Raw genomic sequence first — 21207 nt, 5'->3', positions numbered from 1 at the left:
GTATAGACAGATGCAGATAATGAAGTTCCCGTGTTCTGTTGGAGGTAGATTGTATAATAACATAAGTCTATGTAGTATTAGGTGGTTTTAAGCCTCTTAACACCACTATCTCCTAAAAACACTAATGATCAAGAACAAATTTCTTTGTTATAAAAGTACGATAGAAACAAAAGACTTGATGAATTTTTTTGCCCTTGTTTTTATTATTCTTAAAGGCAGTCAGAACTTTATTTTGAGTACGTCATTTTGATCCTGAAATTATATTTCATAATATTCTGGAATTTTTTTTTCTTTATTCATCAGCTAATGATGTCACTGGGTTAAGGGAATCTGAAGAAAAATTAAAGCAACAGCAACAAGAGTCTGCTCGCAGGGAAAACATCCTTGTAATGCGACTAGCAACCAAGGAGCAAGAGATGCAAGAGTGTACAGTAAGTATTTTGGATGTTTCATGTCTTTTTGAGGAATTGAATATTAGTCTGCATAATTACATGTATTGGTATTTAGCTAATTTTACAAACTTAATGTTATAAGTGAATATCTCTTAAACTATAATTATGCTAAAATTTTGGTAGATCACCCCCTTGTTGGATTTAAAAATTACTTTTTTTGGCCAGGAAGTTATAAATTTTAAGTTATTCTCTGAAATTTCCATGATAGGAGAATTAGTATATCGATTCGGATACTTTTCTTGATGCCTGAGGGTATAAGAAGCACTTGCTCCTTGCTAAGCAGACTGTCTTCTTTTCTGTCTTGACCTCTATGTATAAGATATTTTGTTAGTATCAGTAACTTCTTCCGTATCTGCTTTTAATGTTACAGCTTTCCTTTGTAGTATTTGCCATGACTACATGGATCTGAAGTCCACTGACAATATGGTCATTCAGCTCAGGTGGAGTCTAGGTTCAGTGATATGCTATCTTCAGCAGTCTTATCTGTTCTTTTTTATTAGTGTTTGCATATACGTTATGTAAAGTAGAGGTAATTTTATCTATTCTAATTTTGAAAATCTGAGGTTTTAAAAAAAAATTATTTCTTTGAGGTTATCTCTATACCCAATGTGGGGCTCAAACTCACAAGCCCAAAATTGAATTGCATGCTTGCTTTTTTTTTTTCCTATAAGATTTTATGTATTTATATGCGAGAGAGATCATAAGCAGGGGGGCAGGGTGGAGGGAGAACAGACTCTGCTGAGCAGGAAGCCTGATGCGGAGCTCAATCCCAGGACCCTGGGATGATGACCTGAACCAAAGGCAGACGCTTGACTGACTGAGCTGCCCAAGGGACTGAATTGCATGCTCTCCGTTGGTCTGATACATTGTTTATTAAATCTAATGCAGAAGGCAATATTCTGGGGTGCCTGGGTGGCTCAGTGGGTTAAGCCGCTGCCTTCGGCTCAGGTCATGATCTCAGGGTCCTGGGATCGAGTCCCGCATCGGGCTCTCTGCTCGGCAGGGAGTCTGCTTCCTCCTCTCTCTCTCTCTGCCTGCCTCTCTGCCTACTTGTGATCTCTCTCTGTCAAATAAATAAATAAAAATCTTTTAAAAAAAAAAAAAAAAAAAAAAAAGAAGGCAATATTCTGGTCATTGGAGACTGATAGTATATGGGACACAGTCTTTTTTTTTTTTTTTTTTAAGATTTTATTTATTTTGACAGAGAGAGAAATCACAAGTAGGGAGAGAGGCAGGCAGAGAGAGAGAGAGAGGAGGAAGCAGGCTCCCCACCGAGCAGGGAGCCGGATATGGGGCTCGATCCCAGGACCTTGGGATTATGACCTGAGCCGAAGGCAGAGGCTTTAACCCACTGAGCCACCCAGGCGTCCCCTATGGGACACAGTCTTATTCCCAGTTCTTTTCTCACCAGTATAGTGCTCTTTAGGGCTCAGTCACAGTCCTTTTATTTTTTATTTTTTTAAGATTTTATTTATTTGGGATGCCTGGGTGGCTCAGTTGGTTAAGCAGCTGCCTTCGGCTCAGGTCATGATCCCAGCATCCTGGGATCGAGTCCCACATCGGGCTCCTTGCTCGGCAGGGAGTCTGCTTCTCTCTCTGCCTCTGCTTGCCATTTCTGTCTGCCTGTGCTCGCTCGCTCTCCCTCTCTCTCTCTGACAAATAAATAAAATCGTTTAAAAAAAAAAAGATTTCATTTATTTGACAGAGATCACAAGTAGGCAGAGAGGCAGGCAGAAAGAGAGAGGGGGAAGCAGGCTCCCTGCTGAGCAGAGAGCCCGATGTGGGGCTCGATCCCAGGACCCTGAGATCATGACCTGAGCTGAAGGCAGAGGCCTAACCCACTGAGCTACCCAGGTGCCCACAGTCCTTTTATTTCTTAAAATTACTTTTCTCAGGGGCACCTGGGTGGCGCAGAGAGTTAAGCCTCTGCCTTCGGCTCAGGTTATGATCTCAGGGTCCTGGGATCGAGCCCTACATCGGGCTCTCTGCTCAGCCCCCTCTCTCTTTCTGCCTGCCTCTCTGCCTACTTGTGATCTCTGTCTGTCAAATAAATAAATACAATCTTTTAAAAAAAATTACTTTTCTCAGTAATCACATACCTTTACTTTCTGCAGTTTCAACTCTTGACCATCCCAGCCTTTGGTTATTTTTTTAATCTGGACATACAGTTCCAGGAAGTCTAGTCCAGTAGTTTGAATATAGTTTTCTTTATTTGTAACACCCGTTCTATCCCTTCAACAAAAATTTTTTTTTCCCTCTTAGATTTTCATATCTAATGGAGTGGGCACTGTGTCTCTATAGAGTTTCACATTTCTTTAATTCTTTTCTTTTTCTGTTACTAAGGATCCTAGATTCTACCCAGTTTTAGGTGTCTGTTTGCATGGCATTCTGCTAGATGCTTGTCACACGTAAAGGATGCTCTTAGCTTCAAAGGGCTGACTGCTGATAGAGTGTGAGTGGATTGTGCCAACAGTTATATCTCATAGCACCAGTGTCTCTTGAATTCTTTCTTCTTGAGTCCTACTCTTGCTCTTGTAGTTCATATACTTTTTTTTAAATGATGGTTAGATACTACATGGTACCCCTATGTCAGGACTGAGGGCCTATTGGATCCTTGTCAAGAGGGGTGCTCCTTTCAAACAACATATAGTTCTTAGACTTCTTAACACTTACTTAGACAGTGTATGCTGTTGATACACTCCTGTGATTCTCCAGCTATTTTATATATACTCTGGCAGTTTGATCATATCGTGCCTGATCAGAGCCTTTGGTGATGCTCTATCACCCTTTGTCTTCTCATCCCAGGTTTTTAAGGCTGTTTGAACTAGAACCTAACCATTTCTAGTCACATTTTTTACAACTCTTCCCTGCACAGAAAAGCTGAACAACTCATTTTCAGTTACAGAGTAAGGTTTTGCAGAAAGGGCAGCAGGAGCAAAAACAACAAGGAAGGGCCAAGATTAAATGTGCAGATGAGGGCAGTTCACTTTGTAAGCCTAAATACAACACTATGTCAGTGTTGCAGAGTCATGTTTTCTTTAGGGATCCCGGCCCGTGGTGTATATAACTCCATGACATGCTTTATCCCTCTTCAGTTATCTTAGAAACTGGTCTTACATTGAATAAACAGTTGTGCTTTTTTGTTTAAGATGAGTTACTTAAGAAAATCTCATTAAGCTAAATAAAAATTACTTCTGTTTGTTCAGTGAAATAGTAAATATATTCCCAATCCAGATGATTTGTATTTTTTACTAAATTTATGGTAGAAATTATCAGTTTATAAATTAACTTTAATCCCATTTAAGCCTTAGTGTGTAGCAGGATGTTGAACCACATCTACTCTGGGTGTGAAGAAAGTGATGCATTTAATGCTAATAAACTGTATTTCATATTTTAGAAATGTATTTTTAGTGTGCTAGTAAGTAATACAACTGAAGTGGAAATTGAAGGTTTCATATGTAAGTAGTGGGGTTCTGGTGTGGTGGAAAAAGCCCCAGATTGGGAGTCAGGAGGCTTGAGAACTGTTTTTCTAGTCTAAGTTCTGGCACTGAATTAACTGTATCCTTGGACAGTTAGCTTATGTAATTTCAAAAATAAGCAGTTTGGACTTGATCAGGCACCTTCCACCTATACCATTCTGTGATTCAGCACCACTCAGAAGGAAAAATTGAATACATACTTCTTTTGACTTAACAGTGCTATTTATAATGCTGTAATGCCAACTTACATAAATATAAGCATTATGTATTTTTAAATTTGGAAATACAGATATGTATTTTAAGTACAATGTGATACAACTAGGTGTATTTTTAGAAGACTTATACATAGAATAATTTCCATAGATACGAACTGGAAAGAGTAAACCACTGTATTTTTTTCGGTTTTTAAGACTGACTTTGAGAGAGTGCGAGTGCACAGTAGGGCAGAGCAGAGGAGGGGGGAGAGAGAAACTTCAGTGGGGCTTGACCTCATCACCCTGAGATCACAACCCTAAGCCGAAACCAAGAGTTAGATGCTAATCGACTGCTCCACCCAGGCGCCCCTCCCTGTACTCTTTTATATAATATTTTATGTGTGACTTTTTTCTAGTGGGTATCAACATTTTTAGTAAATATAACAGTGAATTTTGGGGAGGGTGGTATCATTTTGGTTGCAAAGTGGGATGTAGCCTCTTTAAAGTTTCCATATATGGAAATGCAATCATAGCCTTGATTCCTACATGGATAGCCTTAAATAGTTGTTTATGATTCGTACTTTTCTTAGAGGATGTTAAGCTCAAAGGGGGAAGGACTTAACAAGTTGGTAAATTCTGTGAACGAAAGGGATTTTATCCCACCTTCCTATGTATATATTTTTCTTTGATTTAGTAGTAATTGTGTTTTTTTGCTTTGTACAGACTCAAATCCAGTACCTCAAGCAAGTCCAGCAGCCTAGCGTTGCCCAACTGAGATCAACAATGGTAGACCCAGCGATCAACTTGTTTTTCCTAAAAATGAAAGGTGAACTGGAACAGACTAAAGACAAACTGGAACAAGCCCAAAATGAACTGAGTGCCTGGAAGTTTACGCCTGATAGGTAAACAAATCATACTCCCCAGTCAAGACTTCCCTGACAGTCCCACTACGAGAAAGCTGTGGTGGGACAGCCAAGTACTCGTTTCCACACCAAGACTCAGACTTTTTGAGCCAAAAAAGCCACATTCTTATACTATCCAGCTTGTAATGGTTAATGTAAAACTTACCAGATGAACCTTGTGTTTCAGCTTTTTTCTCTTCCCCCTCCCCTTGCTTCAGAGGCCTGATGGCGTCGGACTATTCCGAAGAAGTGGCCACCTCCGAAAAATTCCCCTTCTAGAACATGTAGACACTTGAGAAATGTTTCTGTTTGAAGAAAATAGAGAGAGAAACAGAAGTCTTAAGTCTGTGGCACACTGTGTCTTCAGACAGTTTGGAGGAATGAAAACCTAGAGATTTAAAATCATGAATTGAACATGTAAAATTCCAGTAAAATGTAAAAATGGAATATGCATCGCTCTTAACCTTGAGCATAGTGACTTAGAGACACTGTATATCAGTTTTGCCAATAAGACTGCGGACTTCGTGATTGTTGTTGAACTTCTGGGTCAAAACTCAAATGAGGTGAATTTTGCCTTTAAAGAGTTTATTTGCTAAGAACCAATTTAATAGTCATGAGAGAAATAATAGATTTCAATACAAGTAGTTCATATATTTAACCATTTAGTTTGGGGCTCTATATTACTTGATTGAGCCTTAAATCAATGTGGTTTTAATCAATGGTTTGTTCTTTGAATGGTTGCTATTGCTGTAGATCATCTTACTGAGGACTGTACAAACAAAAAGGTGTGGTATCAAACTGCAGGTTGAAACTGTTTGAAGCATTATAAACATTCATTTCACTACTAGATTGTATAAGGATATTGGCTGTGAAGAGACTCACTGCATTATTTTTTTTCAGTAGTGAAATTAAATCCCCATTCCACTCAACAGGCACATGTTGAAAGAGCATTGTCGTTGGTATTAATGGGGGAATGTGTTTCCTTCATTGTATTTGGGGCTTTTGTATTACACTCTTGATATTAAATTAAATGTGCCTTGAAATAGTTGGTTTTTTTTTTTTTTTTTTTTTTTTTTTTAAGTTCAAGGAATACTATGATGATTTTGTTGTACTTTTAACGTTTTAATTTTGGGGGGCTGTGCAGAGCAGACTGATTTTGGGAAAAATTGTTGCTGTGCTCATCAAAGTGAAGGAAAAGGCTCCGTGTCTCATTTTTAAAGACCTACGTTTTTCCAGCTGGTATCGTAAAAGACAAGGAGACTTGACAGACACTTCTTACTTTTTGACACCTTGTCCCAGGATATTGCAGTAGACATTAATGTGGGACAGCTTCACAGGGTGCCTGCCAGAAGATTGGGGGAACTCATGCACTGGAACTGTGGGCTGGGCTAAGTGAGATATTTTGTGAATTGAAAAAAAGGTATAGTGATCATTTCTAGCAAATTCATTTAATCATTTAGATAAATGAGGCATTATTTTCTTCATGCTTCCATCCAATCCTGGAGGTGAATTTTTTTCGCCAGATCATTCTATAAATCACCAGTGCGAATTTTCACTTGGTGATAATGGAGTCTAAGATGTGTGGAAGATATATGTTCCAGATTGTCCCAACGTTTAAGTGCAGTTTTAACAAGGGTGACTTAAGTTCTCTCTTAACCATTCAAATCAATTGTAAGTATCTTGTATGTTTGTGCTCTAGGGAACTGATTGTGGGGCAGAGGGTGGGTTGAAGAAGTGGTTTGTGTGACTTTACAGCAAGAAATCCGCTTCTCAAATTCTCACTATTTGTGGGGTTGGAGGGTAAGTAACCAAATCTGTTTGAAATTAGCTTATATTGCCACATTAAGGCATTTGTTTATATTTTATGCCATTTAAGATTACAGTAGAAATGGCCTACGTATTTTTAGCAGGTCAAGAAATAATTCATAAAATGTATTATTAACATGTACTCAGATTTGTTAGCCAGCATCTTTCTTTGCCACGTAGGTAAGAGTCACTGTGAGGTCTGTGGGTTTTCCTCTTCTTACTGTTAAAATGTTTTTTAATAAGATTATACATGCACATGTATAAAATTGGAACATAATGAAGAAAGATGGAGACAAAAAGTGAGAGTCACTCCTGGATGTGACCTTTCCTTCCCCAGTCTGTCTAAGAGCAGTAACCACTGTTAAATTTCTTGGGTATCATCAAGATAATTTCTATGCATACACAGTCATTTTATATATATTGATTTTAAATGTGAACATACGTAACATAGATGATTGAAGTTTGGCGTCCCCCCCCATCACCACCATACATTTTATCCCTTGCACAGTTTTTTAAAGTACATTTAGATTACTTCATTTTTAATGGTTATATAATATTTTCTTTGTATTAATAAATCATAATATATTTTAATCACCTGTAAATGGATTTTTGTTCTGTAAAGAATAGGCTATAAATGGTATGATAAATACATCGTTAACTTGAAACAGAATAGTGCTCAATCAGTACTGTGTTTGGAACAATTGAAATAGAGTGGGTTGTGGGCCCTCCCCCCACACTTTACTATTCTGTTTTAATTTTGAAGGAGAAAGATTGAGTTCTCTTCTCTGCTTTAGTTAAGATTTTCCATACATGTAACAGTGCATATAGTTTAAGAGTATTTAAGAGCGATCTACTTAAGTTGTTTTGACAGTTCTGTTTTGCATTATAATCATTTAGGTAATTGTGTGTACACCTCTCAGATATCCTAGCTCCCTTCTTGTGATCGGAAAGCAATGTATAGCGTCTGTTCTTTTTTATAAATCTTTCTCTCAAAGTGTTTCCTTTCCTATTTTCTTTGGAATTATTTGATTTTAGGAATGGGTTGGGAGGGTTGTAATTAAAATTAATTCCAAAGACAGTTACTTGTAATTGAACTCTTCTCATTTTGGGGGATGTGATAAACACAACATAAATCTTACTACATGACATGGTAAAATGACAAATTGTGTAAAGAACAGTTTTCTTAAGACTTGTTTGAATAATCACTAATTTTAGAAGTGATAGGATTGTCTTAGAACAGGCATTTGTGAAAAGGTTTAACTAGGAATGAAACATTCTGCGTTCAGTTCATGACATACTTTATATGAGATTAAGCCAGGTCACAAATTAATGTATTGGTTTTATAGTATTTTTTCTAATCTCTGTTAAATTCATATAGAAGGATTTTCAGTTTAGTTGGAAAACACTAATGCTAAATAGATTTTGTAAGGAAACAAAATGTGGGATCATGGACAGTAAGGTGAGAGTGCCACTGCCTGAGAGTGGTACCTATCTCTGAACTCCTCATGGGATTTCTAAACTCGTGTTCATTGAGGCCAGAGTGTGAGGATGCTAATGGGAAATGGTGGGGAGGGCAGGTGTCTGGAGCTACAGTTGCAATGAACAAGAACACCTGCAAATAAAGTTGCCATATAGAGAATCAAACCCTTAGCAAGTGCTTTCACCTGAGGCTGCTTTGAGCAGCAGTAACCAGGTTCTACTGTACAACAAATAAATTTAAATTACAAGCTTGAATTACATCAAGGTAGAATATGTACAATGGGTTACTATGGGTTAAAAAATAAGTACTATTTTATAACACTGAGTGAAAGAATGAGAATTAGTTACAAAATGCTCTCATTTTAATTTTGAAGGCCTTGCATCTGAAGTAATATATCATCAAGTGAAAGCCCTAGTAAGTGAAGGAAAGAACAAAGTGTCAACAAAAAATTTTTTTAACCAGTTAGGTTAGGTCTTTACGAACTTCATGCCATCACGAGAATATCAGACTATCCCCGATGGAGCATGTGACTCTTGATCTCAGGGTCGTGCATTCAAGCACCACGCTGGATGTAGAGCCTACTTTAAAAAAAAATTTTTTTTTTTTTAAAGTATCAGGGTATCCCTACTCAAGTATCAGGTCAGATCACAATTATGTAATCAGATCCCTTTAAAAGTTATCATTTCTCTTGTTAAGGCTAAAGAAAAGACCCAAGCTTCATTAAGGACTGTTATCAAGGCTTTTGATTGCATTTTTGCAGTTGCTGTGTATGTGTCTGTAGGTTCTGTAGAAGGTTGCACTAATACTTGGTAACTAATTTGTGGAAAGTTTGGTGCTCCTAGTTTGGCAGATACTTAATATATTTGCATTATTTGTGACAAATAACCCTAGTCTTATTTTTCTGTTCTAAAGATAATCCTTTATAACATGAATAAAATCTTAACCACATATCAATATTAAATTTTTAAAATACGTGTTTAAGTTTAAGACAGCTCAAAAGTATATAAAAAAATGAGGGATTAGTGGATGGAAATATTCTTAAGACTTTTTAAAAAAAGTTTCTTTAAGGGTGTCTGGCTGGCTCAGTAAGTAGAGCATGTGAGTCTTGACCTCAGGGTCATGAGTTCAAGCCCCATGTTGGGTGTAGAGATTTCTTAAAAAATCTATTAAAAGTCTCTAAATAAACAATTATTGAATATGTCTCACTTACTGCAATAAACATTCTTATGACAACTGCCTGTGAAGAGTCACCCTCATCAAATGCTACTTTAGAAACAGTAAATATTTTCTACGCTACTGCTTTTACCTTTTAAGAACTTTTCTGTTCTATGAAGTTAAGTACTTTAGTGTTTTATTAATATTGGTATATCTGAGGTTTGCATTAGTTAATTAGCTTGTTTCCATTTCAAATGATAATTTGGGATGCAACTAGATATCAGAATCCATTATTAGTGTAGTAGAAGGTGTGGCCATTTGGGTACTTTTTGTTTAGGGTTTATTTTTGCTGCTGTATTGGCAAAATACTGAAATGCAGAAGATGGACGTGTTCCAGAAAAGAAGATGGTAATTATAGGGAGGCATCTGCTGTGACAGTTACATTCTGTACGCGTTATATCTATTGCTGTGATAATTGTAAGCAAACAAGGTTGTAGACACTTGTCTTCATTTTGTGATGGATGGCTCTTTCCTTTGCAGCCAAACAGGCAAAAAGTTAATGGCGAAGTGTCGAATGCTTATCCAGGAGAATCAAGAGCTTGGAAGGCAGCTGTCCCAGGGACGTATTGCACAACTTGAAGCAGAGTTGGCTTTACAGAAGAAATATAGTGAGGAGCTTAAAAGCAGTCAGGATGGTAAGGGGTTTTTTGGAAAGTTTGGTTAACTTTGCACTGGCTTTAAAAAAACTTGCCAGGCATGAATATTACAGATGAGGTTCTATATGTACTAATCTGTGCCAGTGGGTCTGAAAAATTACAAATGAAACATTTCTAGTTGAGTCAGCAAAGCCATTTAATTTTAGTGCTTTTCCCCCACGCACACTCTTGTTTATTTTACAAATTTTGTAAGTTTTTGGTTTTGGGAGGATTGGAATTTGGTGAAAGACAGACTGTTTATTACTAAGGCATTACATATACAAATTTATATTCAATATTTAAAAGGGGATTGTCTTCATTTAACCAGTTTCTAAGTGTAAATCTTGAAAGTATTAGGCTATGCAGTGGTCTAAAAATACAGAATTAATTGTACCTGTTACGGTCCTGTTTAGTAAATAGGATGTAATGTTTAAATTTGCTAAAGGTAAACTGAACTGAACTGTCAGTCCCTTTTGCCCTCCCCACCTTTTGGGGGGGGGGCAAGTATAGCTGCATCCCTTCTGTTTCTCTTCTTTTTGAGGAAGATGAATAGTAACTAAAATATCCGGACTCTGGAAATTAAATTGAAAGTTAAGGGGTGCCTGGGTGGCTCAGTCAGTTAAGCATCTGCCTTTGGCTCAGGTCATGATCCCAGGATCCTGGGATTAAGCCCCATATTAGGCTGCCTGCTCATCGGTGAGCCGGCTTTTTTCTCTTGATCCTGCTGCTTCTGCTCTCTCTCTGTCAAATAAATTTTCAAAATAAATGGAAATTAATATATTTGACAATTGCAAAGATCAGTAATCAATGTAATACCTTTTAAAGTACCTTTTCAAAGTGATAGTTATTAGCTCTTAGTATTTGTTAGCATAGTGACTAGGAGATTTTGTTTTGTTTTGTTTTTTGTTTTTAAAGATTTTATTTATTTATTTGACAGCGAGAGATCACAAGTAGGCAGAGAGGCAGGCAGAGAGAGAGGAAGGGAAGCAGGCTCCCTGCTGAGCAGAGAGCCCGATGTGGGGCTCAATCCCAGGACCCTGAGATCATGACCTGAGCCGAAGGCAGCGGCTTAACCCACTGAGCCACCCAGGCGCCCCGAGATTTTGTATAGTAGCGAAGGACTTTACCCTCTGTCAAGCGTTTTTTTAAGGACTTAAAGGACATGTGTTTTTTATCACTTTTCAAGAGTGATTTTCTCTGATTTTCGTTTTCATTATAGCATAGGCCTCTTTTGAATGTTAGATTAGAGGATCCACTGCTCTCTAGGGCTAGACCTGCTGTGGAGCTGAGACAAACACTGGCTGGGGGGGTAAGGAGGAAGGGGACCAGCATGTGGGGCCACAGGTAAACATGTTGAGTGGATTTGGGGGGCTGTAATCAGTTGTATCTGGCTAGATGGTTTGACTCAGTTTTAACTTGGTTTCTTTTAAGATATTTGAAGCATGTCTCTCCCCCCCCCCCCCAAATCAGTCATTCTTCAGTGACTATTTTTTAAATTCCAGGCCAAAAAAAATTAATAATGTTTTGTGATTTTCAGAATTGCATTCATTCACTTAAACATTTATTGACTATCTGGCTTTGTGACAGATACTAATATTTTAAAATATGAATCTTTAAAAAGTACAATATGTTTAAGAGATATTAAAGTAGGTTTGACTCTCCTTTGCACAGAACTGAATGACTTCATCATTCAACTTGACGAAGAAGTAGAGGGTATGCAGAGCACAATTCTAGTTCTTCAGCAACAACTGAAAGAGACTCGCCAACAGTTGGCTCAGTACCAACAGCAGCAGTCTCAAGCTCCAGCCCCAGGTACCAGCAGGACTACATCTTCCGAGCCTGTAGGACAGGCAGAGGCCACAGGTAAAGACTGCAGTCGACTGGCCAACGGACCAAGTAATGGCAGTTCCTCTCGGCCGAGGACGTCTGGGTCTGGATTTCACAGGGAGGGGGACACAGCCGAAGATGACTTTCCTTCTTCTCCAGGGAATGGTAATAAGGCCTCCAACAGCTCAGAGGAGAGAACTGGCAGAGGAGGTAGTAGTTACGTAAATCAACTCAGTGCGGGGTATGAAAGTGTAGACTCTCCCACGGGCAGTGAAAACTCTCTCACACACCACTCAAATGACACAGACTCCAATCATGACCCTCAAGAGGAGAAAACAGTGAGTGGGAAAGGTAACCGAACTGCGGGTTCCCGCCACGTTCAGAATGGCTTGGACTCAAGTGTAAATGTACAGGGTTCAGTTTTGTAATATTTTTTTCCAGCAAATTTTTATACAGTGTCATTTAATTTGGGAGAGGATGCTGTCCAGAAAATTAACGCATACTTTTTGTCACAATTTGCCTTTTTTTGTGGGTGTGGTTTTCCCCCCCGCCCCCCTTTTTGTTCCCCTCCCCTTCTTTGCTTCAATACCTCTGCCACTTTGGAAATTGTAACAGTTAATTACCTTGAATGTTGCTAAAAGGACATTTTGTGTAGGGTCAAGTTATTTTTATATGAGTTAATGTGAAGTTGTAAATGGAAATCTTTCCTTAAAGTATAACACAATGATGTCTGTATGAATCTGTGTCTCTCCTAGAACCTGTGCTGTGTAAGGGCATTCTTACTCATGTTGTTATTATACTTATGCACCATTCAGACTTGTTAGAGTAGTAGATGTGGGTTTATGACTGCCAAGTTTGCCCAGTACAGTAGTTTTATCACTAAAAGTTGGACTTGCTGATGGAGTCCTATAGTAGTTTCAGTGTTAGATACAGTTTTTCCACCATACATCTGTGCATTTTCTCTTTAGGTGACTGAATGTTTAAGAAATTTGTGTGCATAGTTACTCAGTTTTTATGAACTGTTGTATCCTGTTAATGCATATTGCTCTGTGACTCCAGTATATCTTATCTGTACTGACCAAACCTAAATAAAGATTTTTATTGTAACCACTTGCATTAGTTTTTTTATTTGCTTGTATGTATCGGTTTAGCAGTTGTCACTTCTCTTCATTGAACTGCTGAATTTCTACTCATCCTTCAACATACCACAATGGTGAAGCTTAAGTTCACGTATCAGTTTTGATTGTGCACTTAATTTTTGAAGAAGCTATGCTTTATGGAGTGTGGCTGGCTCAGTGGAGCGTACAACTCTTGATTATAGGGTTGTGTGTTACAGCCCCACATTGGGTATAGTAATTACTTAAAAAAATAAAATCTTTTAAAAACAAGTATGCTTTGTTTTTTAAAAATGAACATGGAATTTAGGACTATAAATGTTTTCTCTGACTTGTAAAAATAATTATAAAATACTCAAATATTCTAAATATAAAGAAAAGTATAAAGAATAGTTATGTATTAGTTTTTAGTTGAAAAGTAGATTTTATTTTTGCGAAATGATTTCAGGTAACTGGGTTATCTGTGTAGTCAATGTGGTTTTTTTAGTTTTGTTTTGTTTAAGATTTTCTTTATTTGACAGAGCACAAGCAGGGAGAGCATCAGGCAGAGGGAGGAGGAGAAGTAGGCTCCGTACTGAGCAGAGAGCCTGACAGTGCTTCAACCCAGGGCCTGAGATCATGACTGGAGCCGAAGGCAGATGCTCAATCGCCTGAGCCACCCAGGGGCCCCAGTGATGTTCATTTTAAAACGCTACATTCAGGTCATAATCTTGGGGTAATTAGATCAAGTGCCACATCAGGCTCCGCGATTACTGCAGAGTCGGCTTGGAATTTGTCTCTTCTGCCCCTCTCCCTGCTACTCGCTTGCTTGCTTGCTCTTCCTCTAGAGTAAATCTTTAAAAAAAAAAAAAAAAAAACATTGGCCACTGCTATTACACTAACATGTCTGCTGATAGTACGTGGTAAGGCTGTGGGGTGTTAAAATGAAGGAGAAAATGATTGTGACTCAAGGTTGCTTCATTGTCTGATTTTATTTTTTTTTAAGATTTTTTTTTTTTTGACAGAGCAAGACACAGCGAGAGAGGGAACACAAGCAGGGGGAGTGGGAGAGGGAGAAGCAGGCTTCCTGCTCAGCAGGGATTCTGATGTGGGACTCTGTCCCAGGACTCCTGGAATCATGACCTGAGCCAAAAGAAGACGCTTAAGGACTGACCCAACCAGGTGCCCCATTGTCTGATTTTAAACAAAGTCTATGGGTATGGAATGGCTTTAGAATCTATAGCTCTTCATATATGTGGTTGAGATGAAATGTGATTTTTTTTTTTAAAGATTTTATTTATTTATTTGACAGAGATCACAGTACACAGGCAGGCAGAGAGAGAGGGAAGCAGGCTCCCTGCTGAGCAGAGAGCCTGATGCGGGACTGGATCCCAGGACCCTGAGATCATGACCTGAGCCGAAGGCAGCGGCTTAACCCACTGAGCCACCCAGGCGCCCCTGAAATGTGATTTCTGCTGAAAGCAAAATATTTTGTTTTAGGTATTGTAACATAAGGCACCTCAGAAGTGGAATTATGACACTTGAAACTGAGGTACAGTTTTGGTTTTTTTTTTTAACAATTTTTTATTAATTTGACAGAGAGAGTGGTCACAAGTAGGCAGAGGCAGGCAGGGGTTGGGGGGGGGGGCAGGCCCCTCACTGAGCAGAGAGCCTAACTCAGGCCTTGATGCCAGGACCCTGAGATCATGACCTGAGCCGAAGGCAGAGGCCCAACCCACTGAGCCACCCAGCGCCCAAGTCCTCTATTTTAACAAAAGATTTTATTTATTTATTTGACAGACCGAGAGATGGAACACAAGCAGGGGGAGTAAGAGAGGTTCCCACCAAGCAGGGAGCCCAATGCAGAGCTCCATCCCAGGACCCTGGGAACATGACCTGAACTGAAGGTAGATCTTTAACGACTGAGTTACCCAGGCACCCTCCTGTGTTTTTGCTTGTTTAACTGGCATACAGATACATCTTGTCTTCATTGATGTGTTTAAGATACTGCACTCCCTGACTCTTGATTAGCCTCTGCTGTAGTATCAAGTAAATAGATCCTACACAATTTTAAATACATTTATTTAGGATAATTTAACGATTTAGTGTATATTAAGATGCTAAATATTCCCTTGATTTATGAAGTACTTTTGACTTTGGTTTTTCTCTCATATGTCCTTTTTTAACTTGCCCAGTTTAAACAAAAATGGAATTTCTTTCCTTTGATGTTCTGTAATCTTTGGTGTACAATAGGAAATTTTCAACAAGCAATAGAAGTTTTATGACTAAATTTAATGTAGATCTGTTGTTTGTCATTACCAATTTTCAAGTTTCTGTTGTATCTGTGTTAGTCGATAAGTAACTTGGGCAGAGAACTTTGGATTGTGCAGAGTATTCTTCATTTTTGGAATTGGATACTTTTTTTGCTAGTATGACTATGATAAGAGAGGTGGTAAGTCATAATCCAGGATGAGAGAGTGGCCTCTGGAACTAAAGGATTTGAATCCTGGCTTTACCACTTAACCTGCTTTATGGCTTGTGGCTCAGTTTTTTCCTGTAATTGCATTGTAAATTGCTCCGTTTGTGGCTCAGTTTTTTCCTGTAAATTGCATTAAGTGAGTTAATTAATACATGTAAAATGCTTATAACAGTGCCAAGCACGGAGTGATTATTCAGTAGATATTAGCCATTACTATTATCTCAAAGTTCCAGTCCTGATGACAGGCCATCTCCCTTGATCAAACTACTTCAAATATAAATTTGTATTTTTGGATAGAAAAGATAGTAGCTTACTTGAAATGGATTGTGATGTCTTGGATGTAATAGTGAAAAGCTGTTAAAAGTGTATTACTTCTCTTTAAAGTGGGGCGAGTGGGAGTGCTGAGGCATTCTTTAGATGACTCCTGGAACTGAGAACCCCACCATTTGGCAAAAGCTTGAGTGTACTGCCAAAGGTTAATTTTAAGGGCAGTCGACTTGGATAAAACCCAGAAAGTAAGATAGTTTCAATGTCTCTACTTTAGCGTCATTCCAGGGATATTTGCACTATGAAGATAGTAAAAAAAACAACAATAACAACAGCAACAAAAAAAACCTTAACATTTTGATTGAATTCTTAAAATTGAATACTTAAAATGCCAGAAACTGACACGTAATTTATATGCAATTTCAGTATCACCCCCTTGATATGAGGCACTTGGGTCTTTTACAGAAAACGAAATGGGTTCCAAAAGGTTAAGTGATCCCCCAACGGTTGGTAAGTGTTGGGTCGGCCCTTTAGGTGCCGTCGTCAAAGCTTCCTAGACAATAGCCACCTCAGAGCTGGCAGCAAAAGCGTATCGGATTCCAGGAGCCCCGGCTTGGTGCTGTGTCCGCCTGTCTCATCCGCTGGAGTAGGAAGAAGAACTGCTGGAGCTGAGCGTGACGTCTCGCAAGCAGTCTGAATGGTTGCTGTGCCAAATACATAGGAGCTGGAAACAGCCAAATGAACCAGCAATGCGGCAATGGGGGACAATGCAAATTATAAAAATTTTGAATATATAGTTGAAGATGCTGGCTAAAGTAAGAGGCTTTAGTTAAGAATAGTCTTAGAAGTGGGTTGACTTCTGAAGAATGCACCAGTTTGTGGACCAGAGAGATGAGGACATTTCATGAGGGTCTGGCATGACGGGAGGGTCGGGTACCAGTTGCCATCTCTTCACATAAGGTTCAGTGGATGCTGCTGCCAGGAAGGTTGTAACAAGAACAAATGTAACCATGCTTGGTACAGGGGCTTTCTAGATGTTTGTTTTCTTGGCCCCTCCGCTATATTTGATGCAACTGAGCCCTCTTAGCTTCTGGGACACTCTCAGAAGCTAGAGGGCATAGTTGCATCAAATGAGTTGCATCAAACATAAGACAAAGCCATTCTTTCTCGCAGTTTTCTCTCAGATATTCCTTATTTTTCATTAGCAGTTTGTCCTCTAGACCACTGCCCCCTCCTTTGTTGACTCTTTCTTTGGAGCTCGTCTATACCCGTGGTTATAATGAATACTTCCTACAACCCTGGGTGATGTTACCTTTGATCTGGAGGCACCATCGGGGACATGTGCCAGGAAAGAATGAAGCTCCCACTACTGTCAGGAGTGCACTGCAAACCAGCTGTGGCCAGTCCACAGTGTTGAGTCCCTGCTCCTTCCAGACTAACCGGGGAATTTGCTACATGGGAGGTTGCGGGAATTTACTCCTGGCTTAAATCTGGCCAGTACTCCTGCAACCCTATTTGTGAAACTTAACCCAGAATGGTTGCAAGGCCCCTTCAGGAGAAACTGCCTCAGTAGCCCTGCTGTAGCCATGGCCCCTCACTTGCCCTTGGAGATGATGGTTGCTGCCCACCCACTCCACCAGCCTAGGTAGCATATGACTGTAGATCTGATGCCGTTTTCAAAATTATACTTTACTTTTGCCTATTTGTTGTTCTTCGTTCCTTTCTGGCCCATACAGAGCTCCGAATAGAGCTTGATGAGCTACTATAATGAGGAACCCCTGCCACAGGGGCTGTGTAGCCCCTCAACAGAAGCAAGCAAGTATCCTTTCAGTTTTGCTCTTAACTTGGGTCTTGATCGAGCCTCTAGGTAGGAAACAGTTGAATACATTCCTTGCATCCAGAAGAATAAATTCATATTCATTTGTGTTAGGCACTGGGCATAGAGAATACATTATATTCATTCATACTTAATTCCTGTAATGTTTTAGCGGCTATGCATAACACAGTGTAACAAGATGATCTTGCAAAGCTTATGTAGTCTACTACAGGCGACAGGATGAAACTACGAATTTTAACATCTGGTAAGAAGACAAGTTAGGTAGATAATGCCAATGGGCACCAAATGCAGGAGGTAGGAAGGCTTCCTGGAAGAAGTGATGCCTTAGTGGAGTGCTTGCTACCCAGTAGGTTGGCTGACAGAAGATAAGTTAACCTGAGATTTTGAACAGAGATGAAAAAAAGGCTAGAAAAGGTGGATATGTAATGACTTTGGTTGAGATGTGTTAAACTTGATGTGCTTGTGGGAGATTTTAATGGAGAGGGCATCTGCTCAGGAGACAACTACATGAGAGAGATTTCAGGGTGGTCAGCATATAGGGGTAACTGAAGCCATGGGAATGACAGGTATTACCCAGAGTGCTGGTGCGAAGTAACAACCTCAGGGAAAATGTTAAGGGGAAGTCAAAGTAAGCCCACAAAGGAGACTGAGTAGCCTCAGATGTAAGGGGACACCGGGGTAGAACAGAGCATGAAGCCAAGGCACAAGTTCCATACATTCCTTGAACTCGTATGTTTCAGAACAGGGAACACAGTTCAGACAGAAGGATCTTAGATTTGTTGCTGAATTCTTAGGGAGGACTGCTGGTAATCACTATTCCAGACCAAGGATCTTTTCCAAAGAAGACACAGTTAACCAAGCTATTCCTACTGCGGGGCCAATGCTCTAGCTGTCTTCTTCGGTTCATTTGGCCCATCCGCATACCTCTGCAAAGTCTTAATTTTGATTCCTAGGGCCTAAGGAGTTTTCAATCTGCTTGCAGGCTCCTCAGGAGGAGGCTTGGCAGCAGCTTCCCTCACACAACCTTGTGACAAATTTCTCTTGTCCTAGTGTTCTCAACAGGTTGCACTGTCTGCCTAGAAACCCCTTTCCTTCCTCCCATATCCAGAAATCTTACCTTCCTCCCAGGAATTCCATGTGGATAAATCAGGATGCTCTCAGTGGCATGTGTTAGTTTGGCTAATTCAAGCCGGCTTAAACAGGAGGAATATTTGTCTCACGTAGTTGGGAAATCAGAGGTTGAATTCAGATATTGAACGTAGGGTTGACCTCAGAGATGCCCTCAAAGGCTGTACTCTCTCCATCTCTGTTCTGCTGTCCTCAGTGTGTTGGCCTTGCCAAAAGTCATGCTTGTAACCGTCCTTCAGAATAATACATTGCTTAAACTAAATTTAACCAAAGAGGAGTTGTACTGGTCACACAAGCATGCTTAAAGATGACCTTGAGAAAAACATGTACTAGCAGCAGGCCTCTAGTGGAGGGGATGATACACGTCTTGGAAGCCGAGCAGCTGGGAACGCCTGCCCGCTCAGGGTGGAACACCAGCCGCTTACCTTTTTCGTTGTCTCCCCCATATTGTCAGAGAAAGCCTCCTGTTACAGTTAACCCTTTAAGTGCATTTGGCACAACTGCCAGTCGTGCCACTGGACCAGACATGCCCTGCTCTTCTTGTTTATTTTGTTTACCTCTAACACTTGTGACCTACGGATGACTCACATTCCTCCTTATTTACTTACTAGACATAAGGCTAATGTGTAACCTTTTCTTCTCCGTTGTTATCTTGTATCTAATAAATACAGGATTGAGGAGTTGTTCAGGCACAGTCAGTCCGTGCAGCTGTCGTCCCCTGCTCCCATTCTCTTACAGCTGACTTGTTTGTACCTCATTCTTCCCCCGTGCGCCGTTAGCAAGGCAGCAATGCTGGCTCCCCTCTTGCTCAAGGCCTCGCATCCAGAATATTGTTCCCAGAGCCCAGCCAGCCAGCTTCCCTTCAACCTTCTGTGGCCAAGACTGGGTCATGTATCTATTTTTTTTTTTTTTTTTTTAAATTTTATTTATTTATTTGACAGACAGAGATCACAAGTAGGCAGAGAGGCAGGCAGAGAGAGAGGAGGAAGCAGGCTCCCTGCTGAGCAGAGAGCCCGATGCGGGACTCGATCCCAGGACCCTGAGATCATGACCCGAGCCGAAGGCAGCGGCTTAACCCACTGAGCCACCCAGGCGCCCTCATGTATCTATTTTAAGACCATTGCCCAGGGCTAAGATTGATTAATTAGAGTAAAATGGATGTTGGGAATCAGTCACTGCCCTGGCAGGTCTGACTTCTAATGCTTGCATAGAATAGAGCTCTGCATAACTTTCACCTTGTCTCAGTCTCGTTCCCTTGACCGATCAGTCTAACCTCTAACACTTACTATAAAATAAAACTTTAAATAACTTTCACTTTGTCTCAGTCTTGTTTCGGACCTAACAATTTGAGAGCCCATGGGCACACATGAGCGCGGGAAGGGAAAGAGAATTTCAAGCAGATGCTGCGCTCTCACGGAGCCCAACTCGAGGCTCGATCTCACAACCCTGAGATAATGACCTGAGCAGAAACCAAGAGTCAGATGCTTAATCAACTGAGCCATCCAGGCGCCCCTAAGATTTTATTTTCAAGTAATCTCTACCCGCAATGTGGGTCTCGAAATGATAACCCAGAGACTGAGTTGCATGCTCTGCCAAGGGAGCTGCCCCAATTATTACTCAAATATTTAAGTTTCCATATCTGCGGCTGACTCTAATCTCTATATGGGGTCTTAGGTAGCCCTAGGGGATTGTTAAAACTTTTGGATAGTATCATGAAAATTCATTTATATTTATTAATGCATTAAGCCCCTTGTGGGTCCAACATTGCCCTGAGGGCTAGAGAGAAGACCTGGCAAGGTCTGTCTCTGGAAGGGTGGGCTATACTGTGGGGTGTGTCTAGAAGAAAACTCCCAAACCGGAGGCTGAAAAGTGAATGGGTGGGGTGAGGGGTGGTTATTAAGGTCCTAGATAGCTCTGACAAAGTCTGAGCTTTGCTCAGTTGGGTAAGAGGAAGTCATAAAGGGTTTGAAACAGGAGTGGTCCAGCTTGTTACATGCACGCGCTTCCTGCAGATTTCTCCGAACTGTTAGCTGGAGGAAATCCTTTTGGTCTGAGATTAAGACACTCCGACCTCCTCACACATCAGCGCTGGAGCTGATCTGCCAGCGTGATTATAAGGCAAGTGGTGCCAACCCCACAGGAAGGCACGGAGAAGGGTTTGCCCAAGAGGAGAACCAAGTTAACCCCTAAGGAATGGATGATCACTGGCGCCCGGTCAAAATGGAGATGCGCTTTCGAAGCCACCAGAGCAGAAGCACACAGAGAACGGCCCGCAGGCCTGCAGCTGTCAGGATTCGTACCCACATTCTCGCCAGTGGCATTCGAGTCCTGGGTTCAACGTGGGGTATTACTGTCACCCCCACTTCTCAATGACTCGAAAAACACTAGGTCCAAAAAAACCCACGCCCGGCC

The 21207-nt window shown here is 40.3% G+C and overlaps 1 protein-coding gene across 3 annotated transcripts in view; it reads left to right on the top strand.

Annotated features, from left to right (window-relative positions):
* Positions 1-13097, top strand: part of WTAP (WT1 associated protein) — a 28731-nt gene extending 15634 nt beyond the window's left edge. For 2 of the 3 annotated variants that reach the window (XM_059176621.1, XM_059176620.1), the window contains exons 5-8: positions 304-431; positions 4849-5027; positions 10009-10163; positions 11835-13097. In XM_059176621.1, coding sequence (XP_059032604.1) covers positions 304-431; positions 4849-5027; positions 10009-10163; positions 11835-12418 — 1046 coding nt within the window. In that variant the 3' untranslated portion in view covers positions 12419-13097. Of the gene's footprint in view, positions 1-303; positions 432-4848; positions 5028-5245; positions 6073-10008; positions 10164-11834 lie in introns of those variants that run through there. The other variant, XM_059176622.1, reaches the window with a different exon arrangement.
* Positions 13098-21207: the final 8110 nt, after the last annotated feature.

This window comes from Mustela lutreola, chromosome 6 (assembly GCF_030435805.1).
Source record: "Mustela lutreola isolate mMusLut2 chromosome 6, mMusLut2.pri, whole genome shotgun sequence".
Lineage (NCBI taxonomy): Eukaryota > Metazoa > Chordata > Mammalia > Carnivora > Mustelidae > Mustela > Mustela lutreola.
The sequence above is the reverse complement of the archived record's forward strand: the minus strand, read 5'-3'. Positions and strand labels throughout refer to the sequence as shown.